Below are 21,951 nucleotides of genomic sequence, written 5' to 3'. Positions count from 1 at the left end.
TGAGGAAGTGAATGCTGATTAAAGCAGTGGTGGAAAGGAACATAAGTACATTCACACAAGTGCTTTACATTAATACAGTTGTGAGGTAGTTTACATTTTATGTTGCTTTCTACTTCATTTCAGAGGGATATACTGTACTTTTTAATCACTACAGTTATATGATATCTTCTATTACTTTACAGATTCACATTATTAATACAAAATATAATCAATGAATAATATATTATGTATTGTTATAGGTTAAGCCACCCAGCAGCCTCAGCCCACCACTTTGTCAGTGATTTTAGTGTCAGCCACCGACACAAAAAGGCACCTTTTCCGGCAGTATGATATGCTGCTTGGTGGCGTCAGTTTATAATACCAACCCTAACCTATAGGGCAGGCAGGTGGGGCAGTGAATGTGTCCAACAAACACAGGACTTTCACCCAGGAGCTTGCTGTTCATTTCCTGTGTAAATGTTGAGCCTAACAATGATATTTTTTCTAAACCTAACCTAGTACTTTTGTTGCCAAAACCTATACATGTGTGTTTGTTGGAGTAAATAAATATTAAAACAAGAGGTTTTACGCATCTATAGAGCAGAAACTACACATTTCCTGTTAAATTGGCATTGTAATTTGAAAGACAGTACATGTAACACAGCATTCCAGAACATCAACAACAGACGCAGGAGGGTGCATAGTGCGACATATGTAGACGTGAAAGTCCACGGACAAAACGGGTGAAAACATGTGGCAGCCAGCTTGGCAGCCTATATTATTATTATAACCTTTATTTAAACAGGGAAGGCCATTGAAAGCTTCTCTTTTACAAGAACACCCAGATTACAGTACATAGAAAACAATAAAAGCACACAAAAATCACATCAAGTTATAAAACAATATAAGATAAAGTAATTAAAATCATCTCCACCTTTACCAGCTTTAACACTTAATAAACAACACATTGATGTGTCAGTTTTACTCTGTACACTCTTACGTCAGTAAATTATCTGAGTACTTTTAAATATACTGTATAATACAATAGTGTAAATGTCTGTGTCCTGTGGAAGGCAGAAACTGAATGAGCATCTCTGCCTGGGAGACCTGACCCAGGGCATAAACTGTAGCTTCATCTGAGACAGCCTCGCGAGATCTTCTTGACGGCTAACGTTAACTAACGTGAACTAGCTTGCTGTGACAACCACCACAGTGACACCGGTCGTGGTGATCCACCTCCAGCTGCTAAACGCCCCTCCGGTGGTCTAAGTGATAGAGAGACACTCTAAAACTAACCACCCACAGAGGAGACCTGTCTGTCGGCTTGAAGCGCCCTCACAGCCCCCCAGAGTGTCCGCGGCTCTCGTCCTTTAATCGGCCAGGTCAGTCGGTGTTACATCCGTCAGTTCAGCAGCACGCTAGCTGTCTTCAGGGCTAGCTAGTCGAGCTAACTTATGCTAGCCGCAGTCATCACGGGAGGTGTCAGTAGTACTCTCTGATTTCATTAACATCTTTAATAGGTGATGGTATTTCAGCATTGTTAATATAAAGAAGTGATAATAAGCCAACAGCAGGCGAGTAACTTAAAATTTCCAAACTGTCACACGTCTTCCGTAGCTACCAGCCCGGCTAATGCTAACCTTCAGCACCAGCAGTACTGATGTTGAGTTAGCTAGCAGCAGGTATGCTAGGCAGCATTAGCGAACTGCTGAAGCAGGTTGTTTTGCTATCGTCAGTAGCTCATGTGTTGCTGACAGTCACAAGAAATAGTTTAGCAACACAGAGTAACACGGGCCATCAAGTGGGTCTTTCACCATGTCTTTGATTTGTACAATTAGCAACAGTTAATTGTTTAAACCCTGGTAATGTCTGCAGATAATGGTGACTTTGATGTTTGTGTCACAGAAGTCAAGTGGATGAGACAAAATAAAACTCTATTTATTCAGAGGGGAAGTGCTCTGCAGCAGTTGCAATACAGAGAATGTAAATATACAAAAGACTAAAACAACAGTGAGGTGCAAATATATTTATGTAAAATAGATAACAGCAAAGTGTAACAAGGCCTGAGCATAAAGATGGATACAAATCCAAATATACAATATCTACAATGCCATATTTAGGTTGCCAGTATGCATAATAAATATGGTAGGGTTGTATGTTAATATGTGTGTGTACAGCATCAAATTTAATGTAGTTAGTATAAGAGACCAAGAGTGTTGTAACGTGGTGGTAGTTGTACACTCCTGATGTAATCAGTAGTAGTTATACTTTCATGATGTCATCAGTGGTACTAGCAATATCACAAGTGTGACTGTTCAGAGGAGTTTCTGACCATTTTGATGGTGGTGAAAAGTAACTAAGTACATTACTCAAGGACTGTACATAAGTACAGTTTTGATGCACTTGTACTTTACTTGAGTATTTTCACTCTCTGCTACTTAATACGTATACTTCACTACATTTTAGAGGCAAATATTGGACTTTTCACTCCACTACTTTCAATTAATAACTACAATGCAATAAAATTGCTTCTCTTACTTAAGTAAAAGATATGAACACTTCTTTCTCCCCTTCTTTTCTTCCCTGATATTAATAAAGTGTTTAACTTTTTACAATAATTTATAACAGTGACAATAATCCAAACCTAAAAGATAATCTCTCTTTATTGAATTATGTCCAACTCAGAATATCTAAAGTACAAGATGAACCACTAGAAGAACCACAAGTAATTGATGATCCCCTTTGAAGTATGTGAACACCACAAGATTAATTAGTAGCATTTCTGATCGCAATGTCAGTAATTTTTCAAGTTAAATGTGAGGGTTTGCTGCTTTTCTGTTTTACATCATTGTTAAGTGTATATCTTTGGGTTTTGGACTGTTGGATTTGGACAAGACATTTGAAGACATCACCTTTGACAAAGCTGATGTCTTCAAATGTCTTGTTTAGTATGGCCAAGACATTTGAAGACATCACCTTTGACAAAGAAACTGAGAAAGAAATCATCAGCTTGATAAGTTTAGTAAAATGATTCATGGGTTTTGTGAATCTGTATTTACACAATATGTTGTGATATTTTCACTGGACAGTACTGTGATATTGTGTTTTGTCTTCTTAGGTACTGTCCAGCCTCATCCAGCCCCACTGTGGATCTTTAGCCCCTCCGGCAAGACAGTGGCAGAGGCAGAGCCAGAGGCATCAGGGACCAGATCAGCAGGCAGCAGGGCTCCATGAGCGCGACGGGGCAGCAGCAGCAAGGGGGGGGCCTGCGTTCTCGCCGAGGCCTTGGCCGGGACAAGGACCCTGGGCAGGGCATGGGCATGGAGGCGGCCTGCTGGCTGGCCCCCGGAGTGCTGCGCAGGCTGATCGAGCTGCCCTCGCCCCCCCTGTCCCGGCACCAGCTCAAGAGACTGGAGGAGCACAGGTAACGCTGAGTCCTGCTCTGCTGACCGAGACAACCTTAAACTGAGTTATTTCATGTTGTGTGCAGTGAGTTCATCTTGTTCTGTGGTCTAGCAATGATATGTATGGGAGAGTGATGCCCAGAGGTTAAGCCATCTGATATGGATGGGTTAGTGTGAGGTGAGTCGTTGGCGTCATGTGTGCTCTCTTGAATGAAAGGGGTGTTTGTCAGTTTGGACACTTCAGACTCAGTTGCTGTTGAGGATGAATGATTTGTGGAAAGTACCTACACAGTTTGAAGATATGATTGTATCGAGAATTTCATTTCAACTTGGACAATATCAAGTAAAATAATGCAGTAGTTTCTGGTTTCTTTCCTGCCAGAGTTAGTCAGTGAACCTGAGTTGATATTGCATTAAGGGTGTGAACATAACTTTACTTGATAATATTTATATAACATTCTAAAGTAGCATTATATGTATTCATAACAGCTGCATAGTTCAGCTGTGGTCAAGATGGAAAAAGTGCTAGTGTGTCAAATCTGACAGCTATTTCGTAGAGGACAAAGTGATGATGGCTCTGCTGTGTAGCTGCTTAAGCTAACATCAGCCTTACAGTTCTGAAGCCTGGACGTCCCAGTTCAGAGCTTCTAAAGGGTAACTTTTGTGTTTTACAGCCTGGAACCTGTTTTCCCATGGGTTTTGTGTTGAATGGAGACAAGTTTTTTTTTTTTAATTTGTTCCAGCACTGAGCAAGGCTGCAAGCCACAGCAGCAACACTGTCAGCAGTGTAACTGCTCAGGGCATGTTTGCAACGTCAGTTTGTGCCTGCTAAAAGTGCTTTTGCCACTGACAGGCTCAGATTGTTATTTTACGTGTCTGACAATGTTATATAAACGACCCCTAAAAAGAAAGATCTTTTTGTTTAAGAGTAAGATCCTTTTTGTTTGACCAGAAACAGCCCCAAAATTACTACTGCCAATAAACAGTCATTTTATCATGGTAAAACACACTTAAGTCAAAGTCGACAAAAAAGGAAATGAAACTAACAAAAGCCGTCTTGGTTTGTCTTGTCTTTCCACTCTGGTTTAGTTGAAGAAAAAAACCCTTAATTCAAATTACTGTTTATTTAAATGTCTGATAAGGTTGGCAAGGCCAATTTCAGGGCTGTTTCTGGCTGAACAAAAAGGATCATATTCTTTAAAAAAAAAAAAAAAAAAAGATCAGTCTCTTTAGAGCTTTCCATAAGTTATCAGACACTTGTAATAACAATCTGAGCCCGACAGTGGCAAAAACATAGACTTTTATGTATGTAAATTGACGGTGCACAAATGCTCCAAGTGGTTACGTTTTTGGCTGCAGCCCTTTCGTTCAGTACTGGGCCAGTTAAAACTCTTTCACGTCGGAAGTTCAGTATAAAAATAAGCAAGTGATCAGTCCCAATTAAAGTCAATAGCAGTCATAAAGATTATTATTCAGAGCTCACCTTGATTCCCATGTTTTTCCCTGCAGGTACAGCAGTGCGGGACGCTCCCTGCTGGAGCCTCTCATGCAGCGTTACTGGGAATGGCTGGTGGGACGAGTTCCTGCCTGGATTGCCCCCAACCTTATCACCATCATCGGCCTGGCCACCAACGTCTTCACCACCCTCGTGCTCATCTACTATTGTCCAACTGCCACTGAGCAGGTTAGTCATCGCTCTGAAAGGATGCTATACTGGACAGACTTTATATGAAAACATATCAAACACCAGAATTGTTTTAATTCACTCATGAACTCAGTTGCTTTTACGTTGCTGGTCTTTACATATGTATTGAAGGTGACCTAATACACTCATTTTCAGGTTCATATTTGTATTTAAGGTTTCCACTAGAACATGTTTACACGGTTCAATGTTCAGAAAAACACTTAATTTTCCTCTTATTGTCTGTGCTGGAACACTTGTATTCACCCTCTGTCTGAGATTCTCTGTTTTAGCACCTGTCCCTTTAAGCCCCCTCCCGAAAAGGCCCTGTCTGCTCTGATTGGTCAGTGTTGTTGGGTCTGTCTTATATCAGTGTCTCTGCACCTTCTTTGCAGCCACAGGTTGACTGTGACAGATAATAGCTGCACTTCCTACTGTGAGAAATCACCAACAAAAGCTTCTGAACTTGTAAACTCACAATAAGACGCGTTTCAGCAGAAATATGCTCTAAAATTGGGGAGAAACTAAAAACCCCTGCAACTAAAATTACATGTTTCCCTGACATTAGCATGTAGCTTCATGGAGCATTGTAGGCTCTGTCATCTGAACGCTTGCCTTAGCGCATATAAAGAAATCTGGCACACTGTGATGTCATACTGTAGCCAGAGTAGAAGAAAGGTTTTTGCTCACAGGCTTTACTTCTACATACCTCGTTACCTGCAGGGAGATTTTGTGAGGTTTTTTTTTAGCTACAAAGGAAAAGATATAAGAATTAATTCATTAATAAAAACTGTTCTCTGTTAAAGACACAGCAAGAGTAGTAGCAGAGTAGTGAGAATATGAGTTTGCATTTACAGCAAATTAAAACAGAAGCAGATCTTAAAACAGGGAGGCTTCTAATACAGTATGATCTGATATTGGGAAATTAAAAGCAATGGCCTGGTTCAAAGCTTAACAAACATGCAAAATGGAGTTTGGAGATTTCTCTCTGGTACAAAAAAAAAAGTTGGCTGCTAGTGATTCACTTTAAATGAAATCTTTTGGTGCAGCTCACGTGTGTGTAATACCAGGTCAGTGAATGAATCTTTGAAATACGAAATGCACAGGATCTTTGAGAGGTCTGAGTGTGATCCTCTGCAGGTGCACATGCACATGACGGTGTTTGTGCATTCACAGTCTGCGAGCATCACAGAGCTGTGAGTTATTACAGTGTTTTTATCATAAGCTGTTTTCCCCAGTTGCTGTGGGACGTGAGCTTCAGCCTGTGCTGCCCAGCAGTATCAGGACGTATCTGATTACAGGGACGTCTTATGTTAATGGAGCAGTTCTGGTAAACAGATCTCGGACACAGCAACAACAAGAGACCCCTGATTCTATTCTGTTCTGTTTGTCACAGGGTATCTCACACACACTGTATACGAAATGTGACTTCATGTATGGATCTGTACAGCTGGAGGCCTGCCTGGGTCACATGATCTGATGGTTAAGCTGTCATGTTTGTGGGCTTTGAGGTAGAATGGCTTTTGTTTTATATGCATATATGTGTATGTGTGTGTTTCAGGCTCCTCTCTGGGCGTACCTGCTGTGTGCTGTGGGTCTGTTTGTCTACCAGTCATTGGATGCCATCGACGGGAAGCAGGCCAGACGCACCAATAGCAGTTCTCCGCTGGGCGAGCTGTTTGACCATGGCTGTGACTCCCTCTCCACTGGTCAGTTTCCTCCTGTTTGACTTCGTTTCACTTTGTTTCTGTTAATCTAAAGACTCTTTTTTAACGCTGCCTGTGTTCATGTGTTTGTCTCTGCAGTGTTTGTGGTGTTGGGAACCAGTATAGCAGTGCAGATGGGCACCAACCCGGACTGGATGTTCTTCTGCTGCTTCGCTGGGATGTTTATGTTCTACTGCGCCCACTGGCAAACATACGTGTCAGGAACGCTGCGCTTCGGCATGTGAGTCATCCAACGCTGCTGGGTTTGGGGGTTTTTGTTTGCTTATTGTTTTTAATCAAAGAAAAAATATAATTTCCAGCCATTTATCTATAAATTTCACTGATTTCAGGAGTTAAAGATCAGTTCTTGCTATTTCTTAGTGTCAGTGCTGCCACCAACACCTGAGCTGACTCCAAAACACGTTTTTTTTTTTCTACAAAAGCCTTTTTTAATTTAACAAAATAATCCAAATACATATAAAATCAGTATTCAGTGTTATCTTGAAATTTATTTCAGACTGCAATTAATTAGAGAGACAATAAGGCAAGAAATTATATATATACATATATATATATATATATATATATATATATATATATATATATATATATATATATATATAAAGAGAGAGGCAATTACTCAAATAGCAGAATTGGGGGGGGAACACAATAATTTTTTTTTTTTTGTCCTAAACACGTGTAGGCTGAAGCTGCAGCTTATTATGCCATAAGATATGTACAGTTTATGTGTTTTATAATTAAAGAGTTGTGGGGCATCGGTGGCTTAGTGGTAGAGCAGACGCCCCATGTACAAGGCTGTTGCTAGAATTCATCCTCAAATCTAAACCAGTATTATTATATGCAATGATTCATTCACTCTACATTCAAAAAGTCAAAAGATTACATTTCCACAGTCAGTGACACCTGTTACAGACGAGACAGATACTGAAACGCTGAGTGAACTTCCTGTTTACTACTTCCACACACAGACCTGCAGCATAAAGTCTGCAACACGTCCGGTGGACATGATCAGGTTTTAGAGGTGTTCGGGTGCATTTATCAAATCTGAAAACATTTTGTTCTCCTTAACTATTAAAAAATGGACCAATTTGTTATACTTTAAGTGTTAGTGGTTTCATTAGAGTTCCATGTGCAGTCTGGCTGGAGTAAACGTGTGTATATTCTGTGTGTAGATTTGATGTAACAGAGGCGCAGCTCTGTCTAGCAGGATTACAGCTGCTCACAGCCGCTGTGGGTCCCGGTCTGTGGAACATGATGGTAAACCTCCTGGCTGTTGCTGCATGGCTCGCTGCTGTCTCCTTCCACAATGACCTCTGACCTCCGCTGTCTCCACAGTCATGTGTCTGTTCTGCTTAAAGGTGTAATCAGTAAAATGTGGCTCCTCAGTATCTGAAGGAAACTAAACTGTTGGCAAACTGTGTGATCTTAAAACTAAATTAGGATTAGCGCCACACGGTATGAGTAGAATATATGATATGTGACAACACTGATGAATATTGCGATAATTAAACAGATATTTCTGCTGCTTTCAGTGTACTAAAATTCAACAAATGGCTTGTTAAATATAAAAAAATGAAAGGGAATCATTTCCAGCATTCTTTTACTTAACAAATTAAAAATTGAACTGAACACAAAAGGCACCATTAAAAACAAATAACATTTTAAAGTGCAGTTTTCTACTGATATTCCCTTTTTACAAACTCAGAAAATCCTAGACTGGGTCCGACAGGCTTTCTCAATGATGATTAAAAAAAAAAAAAAAAAAAGATTGTGCAGTCCTAATTGGGATTTGATTTTACTTAACATCACTAAGTTAGCCAAATATCCTCGTCACAGAGTTCAGACTTCAGGCGACTTGATCCAGCAGGGCATGCTCAAGTAGGAATACTAATATTTAGATTCCTCTCACTTAGTAGGATTAAGAACACATTCTACCTGTGAAATGTTACTATGATTATAAATTTTATCTTCCTAAACTTAACTTTCTAACCAGATTCTCTGCTCTGATTAGTAAAATAAAATCCTATGTTTCCCTTGTTGCTCACAGTGTTAGCAGAGAAGCTGCAGACAATGGTGTCACTGTCATTCGCTGTTTTAATTAAATCTGTGCCTCTCTGGTAAGATTCATGTCAGCTGCCCCTGGATCTGTTTTATCTCTGTTGTTTGTCTGCATCACACCTCCTTTCCACTCACGTATGAGGGAATCTCCATGATATCCGATATGCCTGCGAAACTCTTTCCCTCCATAATATTTTGGTCCGGAATTTGAACTGACAGTGACAGTGTGCTAGGTTAGCTAACAAGCTGCTAACTGGCTTTTCTTCAATTCAGTTGCCTGTGTTGTTCGTCAACTGAGTTTATGTGATTAAACAAAACTTGTTTATCTAGTTTTAACACACTGTGAATCTGAGTAATGTTATTCTGCTAAAATATGGTTATACATTATATACAGTCAGATTGTCATTATCACTGATTCAGCCGTTCATACATCTTTTGAATTAAATATTTCACAGAACATGCTGCGTACCTGACAGGTCCTGTTTCTATCTGTTCCAAGTTCTGTAATGTTCCAAGTGAATATTCCAAACTACTGGATGGTGAAAAATGGACAAAATTAGCCCCTCCCCCGATGGTTACAGGTAGTTTCTATCAGGTTTCTATCTGTCCATAAAGAAATGCACTTTCTTGCATTGGACACTAGAGGCATCATCCGTATATTTACAGATCTGTGGACACCAGGCGCATACGTAAGTGGAAACGAGGCATAAGTGTAAGCATTATCTTTGTATTTAATCCCCAACACCAAGTTACATTTACACACCTGCTGAATTTAAAATGTTAAAAGTGAATAAGACACTATGTTACGTTGCCTAGATCAGCCCCCTTTAGAGCAGGGATGGTTTGCTACTTTTCTCAGTTGTGTAGCAGTGTAAACTGAATATATTTGGGTTTTGGGCTGTTGGTTGAACAGTTTCCCCTTTTAGTCTGGGACATTTTGACAAAACCTTTTCCAAAATCTGATGTTTTATAGGGGCCACAGAATGATCACAAAGGGACACACACGGATAAAAAACTAAGTTTGCTGACCTGGCCCACCCAAAGTTCAGAACTACACCAACTAACACCTCTGAAGCTCAATAATTAACACGCTGCATCTCCTTTGTTTAATCTGTACACAAACAGAAATGATAAAAATGACAGCGACTTCCTGAAGTCTCCTCACAGTGACGACAAGAAAATATATCAGCTGTCACTGAGCGAGCAGAAGAGCAGCAGCACTTCTTTTTTAAGAGCCATTGGGATTACTGATTGCATCTTTACTGCAGCTACTTTCCTGTTGAATCCTCTTAACTGAACCTGTGTGGTGCAATAAGAACACGACGGCGTCCCATCAGCTGCAGATCCAGCAGTGTGTTGTGGAAGTAGGCCGCAGGATGATGACTATGTGCTGGTAGACGTCACTAATCCTCACTGTCAACTCTCTGCTTTCTCCTCCCACTCAGCATTGATGTGACTGAGGTGCAAATCTTCATAATAATCATGTATTTGCTGGCCGCTGTGGGAGGATCTGCTTTTTGGCAGTCACTGGTAATTCTGATCATTTCTACTTCCTACAGATTCAGATTAATGACACTTAATTTTGTTGCTTTAAAATTCTTGTTGTGATTGTTGTGATTGTTTTACTGTAATCGTTATCAGAAATACAAAGAATGTCACTGATTGGCTCAACCATCCTCTAACATTACTCATGATGCTTTCAATGTGGATGTTAAGGTGTTTGTACTCACAAACTACAGAAGTAGCTGGAAGAATACAGTATGATCAACATGTCTTTGGATGTAAATGTCTTTGTTGTGTCATTATCCTTAATGTTGATCATGATTTGATTCCCAGATTCCGATCCTAAATATCCAGATGAAAATGGTTCCGGCCATCTGCACTTTTTTAGGAGCCATCTTCTCCTGCACCAACTACTTCAGAGTTATTTTTACAGGAGGCGTGGGCAAAAACGGATCCACAATAGCAGTAAGTCTGGAAACTTCTACACTTCTTCTCATACATAAGTGATCAAAGAACAGATCAGTGTTCATTCTGTCAGAGCCCGACATGTCAGAGATATTGTTGATATTGTTTTATCACAGATTGAATTATAAATCAGAATATAAATACTTGCAAGTAACACCAGTGGCTATGTTGACATGCACACTAATATTCCATCAAGACTCCTAATGTGACAATATTCCAAACTTGATCTCTTGCCTATTTATGGCCAGCTCTGGGCGTTGTCATGGATACATTGTACGCAAACCAAACACCTACTTTTTAAGACTTTTTGATTTCATATCACAGAAAGTTCACTACAGTAGATCGTGGTGTGGTGTGTGAGTGTTGGGTCCAGGTTTTGTTGACAGAATTTTCTTAAAACCTGATTAATACAAGAATCTGCAGGTTTAGGCCGTCGGGCAGGACCAGGTGTTTAGCAAGGTAGTAACAAACTCAATCACAGAGATGCCCTCTGTATCCTCTGTATACTGCAAATCCTTAAATTGTTTCTCCTAGACCTGCTCTCTTAGGGCTGTTTCATAGTCAACACACGCAACGCGAGCAAGCAACGCACTTCCTTTCATAGTCAACACATTGAACGCAAGCAACGCGGGCGACACTTGAAATGCAATACATCGCTCACACAATAGGGGGTAGCAGAGTCACTGGTACATTCCGGCTAGCTAGTATTGCTATTTTATAAGAGTGCAAGGCACTAGAACGGTCATATAAATGGGGGTGTGCCCATATGAGTTTGCAAAGTTTTTCCTCCTCGCCCGCCATATTTCATACCTGCTTCTTCTGTGAATAACAAAAAGTGGTTAATTTCAAGTATGTCGCTTGCATTATCACCCCTGCTGGTGACACATGGTATTACAAGCGTCGCGTATCAAAAAAATGGACAACACATTTTGAGACGCAAGCATGCATCATGGCGGCCAATGCATTCGCGTCTGCGTGCCTTTGCGTCGACTATGAAACGGCCCTTAGTCTGTCAGTTTTTTCTGTGGCCTATTTTGTTGTTTCAGAAGGTGCTGAAGTATCTTTAGTCACTGAGCTGCAGACTGAGAGTTCCGGTATACACTCCTCTCCCTCCATAATAGCTTGGCCTTGAGCTTGCAGCATTGTAGCGGTCTGTGTTAGCTTCTTGCTAATATCTTGTTTAAGTGCATTTAAATCTTCCCGTATATCTCTTCTAAGATCAACTTGAAAGTCCGAGAAGACCTTGTGCATGTCTGGTTTGAATTCCCTCAGTTCCTTTGCAGTTGATGAGAGTTCCTGGAGTTCCTCACTGGCTTGGTGTTTCTCTTTATCGTCTGTTTGTGGTAGTGTTAGCTTGTCACCATTGTCATTGTCTTCAGAGGCCTCTTTGTGATGTTCGTCTAGCAGCCATTTGTTCTCCGGTTTTGTAGCGGCCTTAAGTCCTCTGTGATTTTGCCCCTCTCATTTTTGTGACACACAGACACTGAATTGTTAATAACTCAAGAAAAGAGTAGTTTTAAAACTGACTGGAGTCACACCAATTGAAGGAATGAAAGAGGGAGGGTGTGTTCTCACAGTGGGAAACTTCCACTGTTCCAAATTTTGACTTGATAAACGACACTTTAGGGCTCGTTAATCGGATTATGCACAGCTGCATGTAAGCAGGAATAATAGTGGATTTTCATTTTCATTAGCCACGTAAACAGATGAGTAGGGATATTGTCTTTTTCAGAATGACAAAAACTGGAATATTTTGTGCATGTAAACATAGTCAGTGTGAGGGGTAGAAGACAAACTGAGCTTAGAGATGGAGTTGTATTTGTGTCATTATCTGCACAAATCTTTAAAGTAATGGTTTAAAATTTTGGCAATATTCCACATCCCAAGGGAAAAACCTCCATGTAGCTCAGAGTGCAAATGTGGAAGAATATGATGTTTTTGTCTGTCTGTTTAACAAATATAGCAGAAGTTTGTCAGGCTGTGCCTTTAATCCATGGTTTAAACACAGTGTAATCTCAGGTTGCATCATCACTGTTATCAGCTGATTCTCGCTGGAATTTCATGTATCATGTCTGCTCACTAGATCCAACAGATATTTTATCAATGTGTAATTTGACTGGTACTTGTTTTTTTGTTTGTTTGTTTGTTTTTTTCATAAACTGAAATGTCTATTTATATTATTATATTAATATTATATTATTTATTTGGCCCAAAATCACAAATTTGCCTCAAAGGACTTATGACAGTATTATTTTGAACCCTTGATGCTCACATCTTAAATTATTTGTAAGCAAGAAAGCTGCATCTAATAGTTTAGTTGATATAGTTTGATCCAGAGTCATTTCAACCTTCAGTGTCCCGTCACAGACACTGTTTACACTTATTGATATGCATTGACTACATTTCAGTTTGCATTCGGTCTATATTCATTTTATTTATTTGCAACACTGTCTACACACATTTATATTACTTAATCTTATATTTTATGTGATTATATCTCAGCCCTGTACTTAAACTTGCGCCATTTTATGTCGAAGATTCATATTTTGCTTTTACTTGCCCGATTTTCTTTTTTGTTTTAAATATCTACTGAGTACTGTTAGAGCGAGCCTGAGGCCAAAGACTGTTTCTCTGTAATCGTTGTGCAAATGATGAGAATAAAGACCTTGAGTTTGAACTTTAACCTCCCTTATTCACTGTAGTTACTTAACATTAATGCAGTTATTTAGAGCCAGACTATAAATTTAAACTGTCAGCTTCAGTCTGGTTAAACATTCATCACAAGCCAGTGTCTGTATGCAGCACCACTCTGCTGCCTTTGATATCAGACAGCTATGTAGCAGTGATTGCTAAATACTGTGGTACTTCTGAATGTGATTCACTTGGTCCATTTGACCTCCTCCCAGGCAACCAGACACTTATCTGTATAAATATAATGTGTTCATTTATCAGTTGTATCACATTTTCTATGATGTGTTTGGCACAAACACCTGCTCTTCTGTCTGTTTCTACTGACATTAACCATCTGTGGGGTTTTTTTTTCTGTGTGTGTTTGTATGTCTCTGTCCTCAGGGAACCAGCGTCCTCTCTCCAGTCTTACATATTGGTTCAGTTATAATTTTGGCGATGATGATATACAAGAAGTCTGCTGTCCAGCTCTTCGAGAAACATCCGTGTCTTTATATCCTGGCGTTTGGCTTCGTCTCGGCCAAAATCACCAATAAATTAGTTGTAAGTCAAACCTGCTTTTTACTAATTAAGATTGAGATTAAACACAGTGTTGTGATGACAGAAAGAATCATCTAAAAATGAAGTAGTCCAAAGTGACTGAATTAACATGATCATTTTTGTGGTGTACTGTTTTATCCTGGAGAAGGACAGATGTTCATGTCAGAAGAGGTCATGATCACATCCTTCTCCTTAGTGCTCAGACTGAGAAAGTAAAATATTTAAAGGTCCAGGATGTGTTTAGTGTACATCAGTAGAAATACTGGAAGCAGGGGAAACTGTGATCTGACTGTAGCTCCATCAAAAGAGAAAAACATCCCAAACTGACTGGTCTGTTTAGCTTTACTTGACTAATATACTTCAAATTTTGCAAAAACTTGTAAATGAGTCTAAGCTGTGATTAAGCAAATGGAGGCCACATGTCAAATATACCAAATACTGAGGAATTTTAATACCAGCTAAACTAATAAACTTTTCTTGCTTTATGAAACAAGAGTTATTCTTGGATGGCTTTTGTCAAATTGTTGTTCAAATCATAGAAAATATGAGACTGTTGACAAAGTTAGCGACTAGCTGGTGGAGAAAGTGAAACATCTGGTTAAAAAAAATGAGACTGTTCGTATCTTTAATTTTACATGTGACCTTTTGAACTGGTTTGCGTCTTTATTTCCAGTTTGTGGTTGCAAATCATTTTGTTTTGTTTCATTTTGACCACGTTAGTTATCATGACTTTAAGTTAACCTAATTGTCATCACCGAGCCTTTGTGAGCTCATAGTGCAGACAGAACAACATTCAACACACCAATGCTGATAAAACCATCACATAAAAACCAACATTAAAATGGAAATAGACAAGTTTATTGCATTAACTCATTATGAAGTTAATGTTGACTGCACAGTGTAGTGGTTATAGGATATTGACACCATCAGTGTTTAGATTGGTTCACTATAAGCCTCGCTTTTACAGTGCACTTCTGTCTGCTGTTGGGTACAATCCCCCCGGATAGTAATGGCTCGTTTTACAGCACAGAGGATGTGCATTAACAATTGTGCAAAACAGGATGAGGACAGCGCTTTTCTTTTCCCCGGTAGTTATATCGGTGGCTATCCCCAGTTACCAGAAAGTGTCAGTGTAAGTTCTTTGTGGTTTTTATGCCTCAGAGATGGCAATAAGTGTGACCTGAAGCGTTAAGCTTTTGGGTTGTCCGTCCGTCCTTCTGTTCGTCCTTCCGTCCCCTTCTCGTGAACACAATATCTCAAGAACTCCTCCAGAAATGTTTTCAAATTTGGCATAAATGTTCCCTCTGACTCAAGGATGAACTGATTAGATATTGGTGGTCAAAGGTCACTGTGACCTTACGTCCATCTCATTTTATGAACACGGTATCTCAAGCAGGCCTCGAGGAAATATCTTCAAATTTGGCACAAATATCAACTTGGACTCAACGATGAACTGATTAGAATTTAGTGGTCAAAGGTTTAGGTCACTGTGACCTGAAGAAACATGTTTTTTGCCATAACTTAAGAATTTATATGCTAAGTATGACAAAATTTCACACAAATGTCTAATATGATAAAATGATAATGGTCAACTTAACTGTTAAATCATAATGTTCTGCAGAAACACTTCTTTGGACACTGCGCAACCTCATATCTCAGGAACAGAAGGGGAGACATTTGGGCAGTTATTGAATCGGTGACACTGTTCTTGGGTGTCCATCTTGGAGCGGTGCTGATTGCACAGATATTCTGAACTATTGGGGAGGATGTGTGTGAGGCATCCATGTTTTCACAGACATGGGTGTAAACTGTAACTGCAACTTGACTAGTTTGTGGGTTCATACAACTGCAGAGCGTTGATTCTAGTTTCTGTCTGTCCACAGGTAGCACATATGACAAAAAGTGAGATGCATCTCCACGATTTAGCCTTCCTGGGACCAGGACTACTGTTCCTGGATCAGTATTTCAATAGTTTTATTGATGAGTACCTGGTGCTGTGGATTGCATTGGTAAGTACCCACACGATGCTAGCTTTGGATAAGAATATGTAAGGGTATATATGTATGTATTGAGAAAAGGTTAATTAGTGATTGTTGTGTGGTATTGAAGCACATTTGTGCCTGTAAAGTGTGACGGTGTTTCTTTCTCTCCTGCAGATCATTTCCTTCTTTGACTTGGTGCGTTACTGTGTCAGTGTTTGCAACCAGATTGCCTGCCATCTTCACATTTTTGTTTTCAAAATCAAGCCTTGTTCAGTGCTCAGTTCAGCTCCTCACTGAGGACACGCCCGCCATGACTGACTCTGTCCCTTCCTGTTAGTCGCACTCATCTTTTCTTCCCTCTGTTTTCCACATAGAGATGCAGGGGATGACGTGGTGTAAAAGTATGTGCTTCTGCCAACTGAATGTGAGGACAAATAATATATATTAAGATACTGGAGTATTACTGTCATTGTTTCTTTTTCACCAGTGCAGAATTTGTACCAGTTTCATCTTCTGCCCCAGTAATAAAAAAAATCTCCTTCTGACAAACTCATGAGCAAATATTTCAGGAGAGTATAGGTGCTACTCGGTATGTTCAAGGAGAGAAACTTCAGTATGTTTTAACTGTTCATTTGCAAAGAAAAATGTATAGGACATGAATCAAATAATTCTTTGCTTTTCATGATTATAATTTTTGTAATATTTGCATAACTTTACCTTTTTGCTATTGTAAATACCAAATAGTGTCTGTGCTTTTCTTTTAAGTTAAAAAATCCTGCTTTGGCACATTTATAAACCTTCATGTATATGATTTTTAAACAACTTTATCTCCTGCACATCACACACAAACTGTGCATCTGATCAGCAGAAATGTGGTTTTGGAGGAAACGTAATGCCGAAATCAGAATGTTGCTACTGAACAAAGCTGCAGAAAATTCACTGCCGATGTTTTTCGTTTAGTTTGTCAACTGAAATCACGTTCTTTAACCACGCTGGGATTTTTTGGGGCGATATTCAAGTTGTGGTGGGAATGTTGTGTGTATTTATTGTCATATATAACGTTGTTTTCTAATAGATTCATCATAAAGTTGATAGTTTGGTTAATGTGTCACAGGGTTAGGCTTCCTCTACACTTTATACTCTATTGTAAATATATAAGGACACGCCATGCACATGAGGGAAAGTCACGACAGCCACGGGCAGATTCTTTTTTAGACATACAATAAAATATCTAAACTCAAATGTCTTCTTACAAGCAGTCAGAGATATGTAGATGTGGATGAAAGGTCAAAAAGCTCTTAAGAAGGCCTTTGAGTTCAAGAATGAAATGTGTGTTTTGCAGTTGATACGAACAAAGTTCAAGATGTTACACTTTTGTTTTCACTCCAGCAGCCGTCACTTTGCTTTCTGTCCCTACTCGTCATGTTATTCTACATTTTTCTTACAGTCCACAAATCACATGAAAACATTAAAATCAGCAACGTGGCAGTCCGTCTCTTAATACTTTCTGACTTCCTGTCTGTGGCACTCAGCTCCAAATCCATCACTTCCTGCTGTAGATGTCAGAAAATAAATACTTTCATGTTTAAAAAAAGGCTCAATAGTTTTTAAAACAGCTGGTCATGGTAGTTTTTATCAAATGTTTCACAAACAGGAGGGAATACTGCATATTCTGGGGACTATTTTCGGCGGCGGATTAATCCACATTTAGTGTTCTAATGAGTATTTTGGGCTGCAGGAGAGGAAATGTGGGGCTGAATCAAAATTAACTACAGCATGTGTGTTCATGGTAGGGCTGCAACTAACTTATTTTCAATGTTGATCATTTTTTTGGTTATCTAGTTAGTTGTTTCGTCTATAAATTGTAAGAAAATGGTGAAAAATGTCTATGTGTTCCCCAAAGCCTCAGAGAACATCCTCAGGTGTCTTATTTTGTCCACAACCCAAATATATTCAGTTTACTGTCATATAGGAGGAAAGAAACCAGACTATTTTCACATTTAAGAAGATGGATTTAGAGAATTTTGAGTCTTTTGTCATGAAAAATCTCTCAAACAAATTAATCGATAATCAAAATTAGCTGCCGATTAATGTAATAGTTGCAGAAACGTGTCTCCCAGTGCAACAGTGTGGCTCACTGGTGTGTCTTTAATAGTTTTTGGACAACAGTAGAGCTTTATGGCACTGAGGAATGAGGTATATCAGAGTTAAGATACACAGTTAAATCATGTCAGCTGATATCGTTGGTTTTGGTCTTTTCATGTCGTGTTGACAATAAGACAAATATCACCAGACTTATAATTTAAAATGAAGACTACCCACCGCCTTAACGGTTATTTACATGAGCGTCACACTCCTTCCTGTGTTGTCAGTGGATGCAGCTGAACTTGTTCATTAATAATATAATCTGACTGACATTATGTTTCCCCCTAAACGATGTATTGTACCTGCTGAAGCAGAACAGGTGGACTCAGTGTGCAGGAGATGAGGTCACATGATGACATCACAGTTTTTAAGGTGGTGACTGACGAGATTCAGATCAAACTTTTGTCGCTGAGAGTTAATAAAAACCTGTTTTATTTGAAGTGGCTGCAGCTCACTCCGCCTCCACGTCTACCAACATCTGATCATCTGGTCCTGTTATAGCACCTCACGCTGAGTGGGTGTTCAATGTTGCTGCTTCTGAGGAGAACCTGTAGTGATGTATTAATGTGGAGAACATGTTGGTCCTTAACCACCGAGAGCAGTTTGTTGCTTTTACATTTTGTGCCTGTTTTATTTTTTTATTTATGTTTCATGGAACAGCTCCGTCTGCAGATGCTGTACTGAGCTTCTACAGCTTGTCTGAAATGTTAAAAACTGATATAAGATGCCAAGTGTTGACTGTAGTGAGTCAGTGATTACAGCAGCTCCAGAACAGTGTTACTGTGTGAACTGGGGGTCAGGTTCAGGGTGGTTCGGTCAGTCATCTGAACGCTTTTGAGAAAACAAAGCCTTCCATACAAAAGCGTCAAAGGTTCACTTCACTCAGATCTCAAAAACATATGTTGTTGAATGCCTTATGGTGTCTTTAGATGGAGTTATTGAGAAATATGTGGAATGTTATGAGATTTATAGAATAAAAATGTAATATTCTGAGAATTAAAGTTGTATATCATTAAAATAGAGTTGTAGTTTTGTGTAAAAAAAAAAAAAGTCTAAATTAAACATCACATTGGACTTTATGGAAAAATGGTTGTTAATGAGAATAAAGTGATCACGAGAATGAGGTTTAAATATTATGAGAATAGCGTAATTTAGTCCCAATTGTTTCTCTAAAGGCTCGCCAAGAAGAAGAAAAAATGTTTCCACAATAATACAATATTTAAGAAAAGAGAAAGAAATTGTTTTGATAAAATATTTAGAAAAAAAGGAGTCAGTTTTTGAGAATAAAATTGAAGTTTTACAAACAAAAAAAATTTGGAAAATAAAAAAAGTCATGAACTTTTTTGGGGGAAAGTAAATATGAAGTAAGAAAAAAAAATAAAAAATATGAGGAGAGTTTGCAAAGCTTTAAGAATATTCATCATATATAGAGGAAATGTCTTGAGAATAAAATTGTAAATTTACCATAAAGAAACAATATTTAAAGAATGACGTCACAGTGTTTAAAGAAATAATGTTATCTAAAAAAGTTGTTATCTAATGAGAGAAATTGTTCCTGAAAATCCCATTCACTTTCATTGTGTTTGGCTTGAGGGCAGAAACATCAGTACTGTAGTTAAAGGTACAGTTCGGGTTTTTTTCTCAGAGGTTGTTTGGAATACTTACTTAGTCAGACCGCTCCCAGTTTGGAGAAGCAAAGTTCTGCTGTGAATGGCCACCTGAAATAGTCCCACCTAAAACAATTATCAGTTTAAATGTATGCTATATTGAGAGTATTTTCACTGTTTTACTTTTTCATCAGACTGCCCGTCACAACTGGGAACCCGTAAACGGCTTCAGTTCCCATCGGAGCTCTTGTCAAAACCACCAGACTCCATTGACAAAAACAGTAGTTTAAGCTCACTGAACATGTGAGCTGCTGGTCTGCTGCCTCAGTCAGTTCGTTTTTGTGTGTAATTGTGTGGTTTTTGGTGAATCTTAACACTTCGAAATGCAAAAGTCACGCAATGGAACAAACTAATGGAGGCAGCAGTAGAGCAGTATCTTCTGTGTTCAGCTATGTTAAATCACTGTTTTTGTCAATGGACTCTGGCTGTGACGAGAGCGATGAAACAGCTTAATTTTCCCACTGGAAATCACTGTCTGCCATTGAGGTAAACCAGTGAAAATATTCTAAATATAGTGTTCACTTAAACTGATATTGATTTTTTTCCATGGGATTTTTTATGGTGGTTAAAATCTGTTTTGTTGCTGACCCCTCCACAGCAGTAGGTTGCTTAGCTTACATGTCTGCTTCTCCAAACTGGGACATACCGCCTGACATCTGCTGTTTGTAATAAACTGTCTGTGTTTAAGTTCCACATACAACCCCACTTCAAATCATCTGAACTATCCCTTTAAGATTTTTGTGATTTGTGTGAACTGACCCTTTAAGGAACTCAGTGTCAACATAACTTCAGGTCCATTTCTCTTAAAGTAAAGGTCACATATAAACAACCAGGTATATTATGCATTAAAGAACAGTATTGACGACCTTGAATGTCACATGTAGATGTTTTGATCCTTTATTTTCTACAGTAGAAGTCTCAGTACAGTCATGTCTGTTCAGTTGGTTGTTTTCAGAGAAAATGGAAGATGACGTGATGATCTGCATGTGAACTACACTGCTGTACAGTTTGTACAATAACTGGAGATTCAGAACAGCTTTTCTTAATAACTGTGAGATAACAGCATCAACAGCTCATGTGCATATAGGCTAGTTATCGATGTCAGGTTAACTCTCTCATTGTAACTAGTAAAAGTTTACCTTTTAAACACATTTGTTTTCTATTGTTTTGTACAGAGCTGTCGTCACTGTGTGTGTCTACTCTCGAAAGCTTGTGTAGAAGTTTGTCATGTGTTGGCTGGACTGCCAAACTCAGGCACGGTATATCATCACCAGCGTGCAGGACAGTGTGTTCTTAGAGGAATGATACAGTAACCAGGATCACCTGACAATCTCTCCTTCAGCTAACAATGCAAATAAATTTCATACGCACACCTGGAGCCAGGTTTCTACTTGTGTACTGGAAAGGGTCAAACTGGTGGAGTCACATCCTCATTCCTGCTCCTTTGTGTGGTCTGATGATTAAAACAACATTCAGTACACAGCTCCATACGATGGCATGTTTTAATCTTGTATGAACAGGATAAGACTTAAAGGAAAAGTACAACAGTTTTAGAAATATGCTTATTTGCTATATGGTAGAAGAAGCGTTCAGATCTGCAGGCATGTCCAAAGTCTGGCTCAGGCACTGATTTTAAATGGCCCACGGCTTGTCTCTCAAAATATACTGACCGACCACGTAATATTGGTTCATCGAGTGAGTTCACATATTTCCCATCCACCTCATGACAGGACTATTGCAGTTTATAGATATGCACCACATTGTTAAAAGTTATAACCCTGATATATAACCAAAAGTTATGCGAATACTAACCACTGAGTATCGTGAAATGATCAACAGTCCCATGTTCATCCATCCATCCATTTTCAATTGCTTATCCAAAGTTGGGTCGTGGGGGCCAAGCAAAGCATTCCAGACGTCCCTCTCCCCAGCATCGCTTTACAGCTTTTGGGGGACCCCAAGTTATTCCCAGGCCAGACAAGATATGTAATCCCTCCAGCTTGTTCTGGGTCTGCCCCGGGGCCTCCTACCAGTTGGACGTGCCCAGAACACGTCTAACAGGAGGCGCCCAGGAGGATCCTGATCAGATGCCTGAACCACCTCAACTGATCC

The 21,951-nt window shown here is 39.3% G+C and overlaps 1 protein-coding gene across 2 annotated transcripts; it reads left to right on the top strand.

Moving 5' to 3' along the window:
* The first annotated feature begins 1,155 nt into the window (after positions 1 to 1,155).
* Positions 1,156 to 20,990, top strand: cept1b (choline/ethanolamine phosphotransferase 1b). Of its 2 annotated transcripts, none has more exons than XM_033626668.2 (10): positions 1,156 to 1,361; positions 3,098 to 3,403; positions 4,893 to 5,067; positions 6,626 to 6,773; positions 6,870 to 7,011; positions 7,964 to 8,048; positions 10,686 to 10,817; positions 13,890 to 14,048; positions 15,929 to 16,054; positions 16,202 to 20,990. In XM_033626668.2, exons 2-10 carry the CDS (start codon positions 3,210 to 3,212, stop codon positions 16,322 to 16,324), a joined length of 1,284 nt encoding a protein of 427 aa, XP_033482559.1. In that variant the 5' UTR covers positions 1,156 to 1,361; positions 3,098 to 3,209; the 3' UTR covers positions 16,325 to 20,990. The 2 variants fall into 2 exon arrangements, with proteins under 2 accessions (XP_033482559.1, XP_033482558.1); XM_033626667.2 differs by lacking the exon at positions 7,964 to 8,048 and adding an exon at positions 10,295 to 10,379 and having other exon boundaries at positions 1,158 to 1,361.
* Positions 20,991 to 21,951: the final 961 nt, after the last annotated feature.

Source organism: Epinephelus lanceolatus, chromosome 1, assembly GCF_041903045.1.
Source record: "Epinephelus lanceolatus isolate andai-2023 chromosome 1, ASM4190304v1, whole genome shotgun sequence".
In the NCBI taxonomy this organism is placed as follows: domain Eukaryota; kingdom Metazoa; phylum Chordata; class Actinopteri; order Perciformes; family Serranidae; genus Epinephelus; species Epinephelus lanceolatus.
Note: the sequence above shows the minus strand (reverse complement) of the source record. Positions and strands in the feature narration are given on the sequence as shown.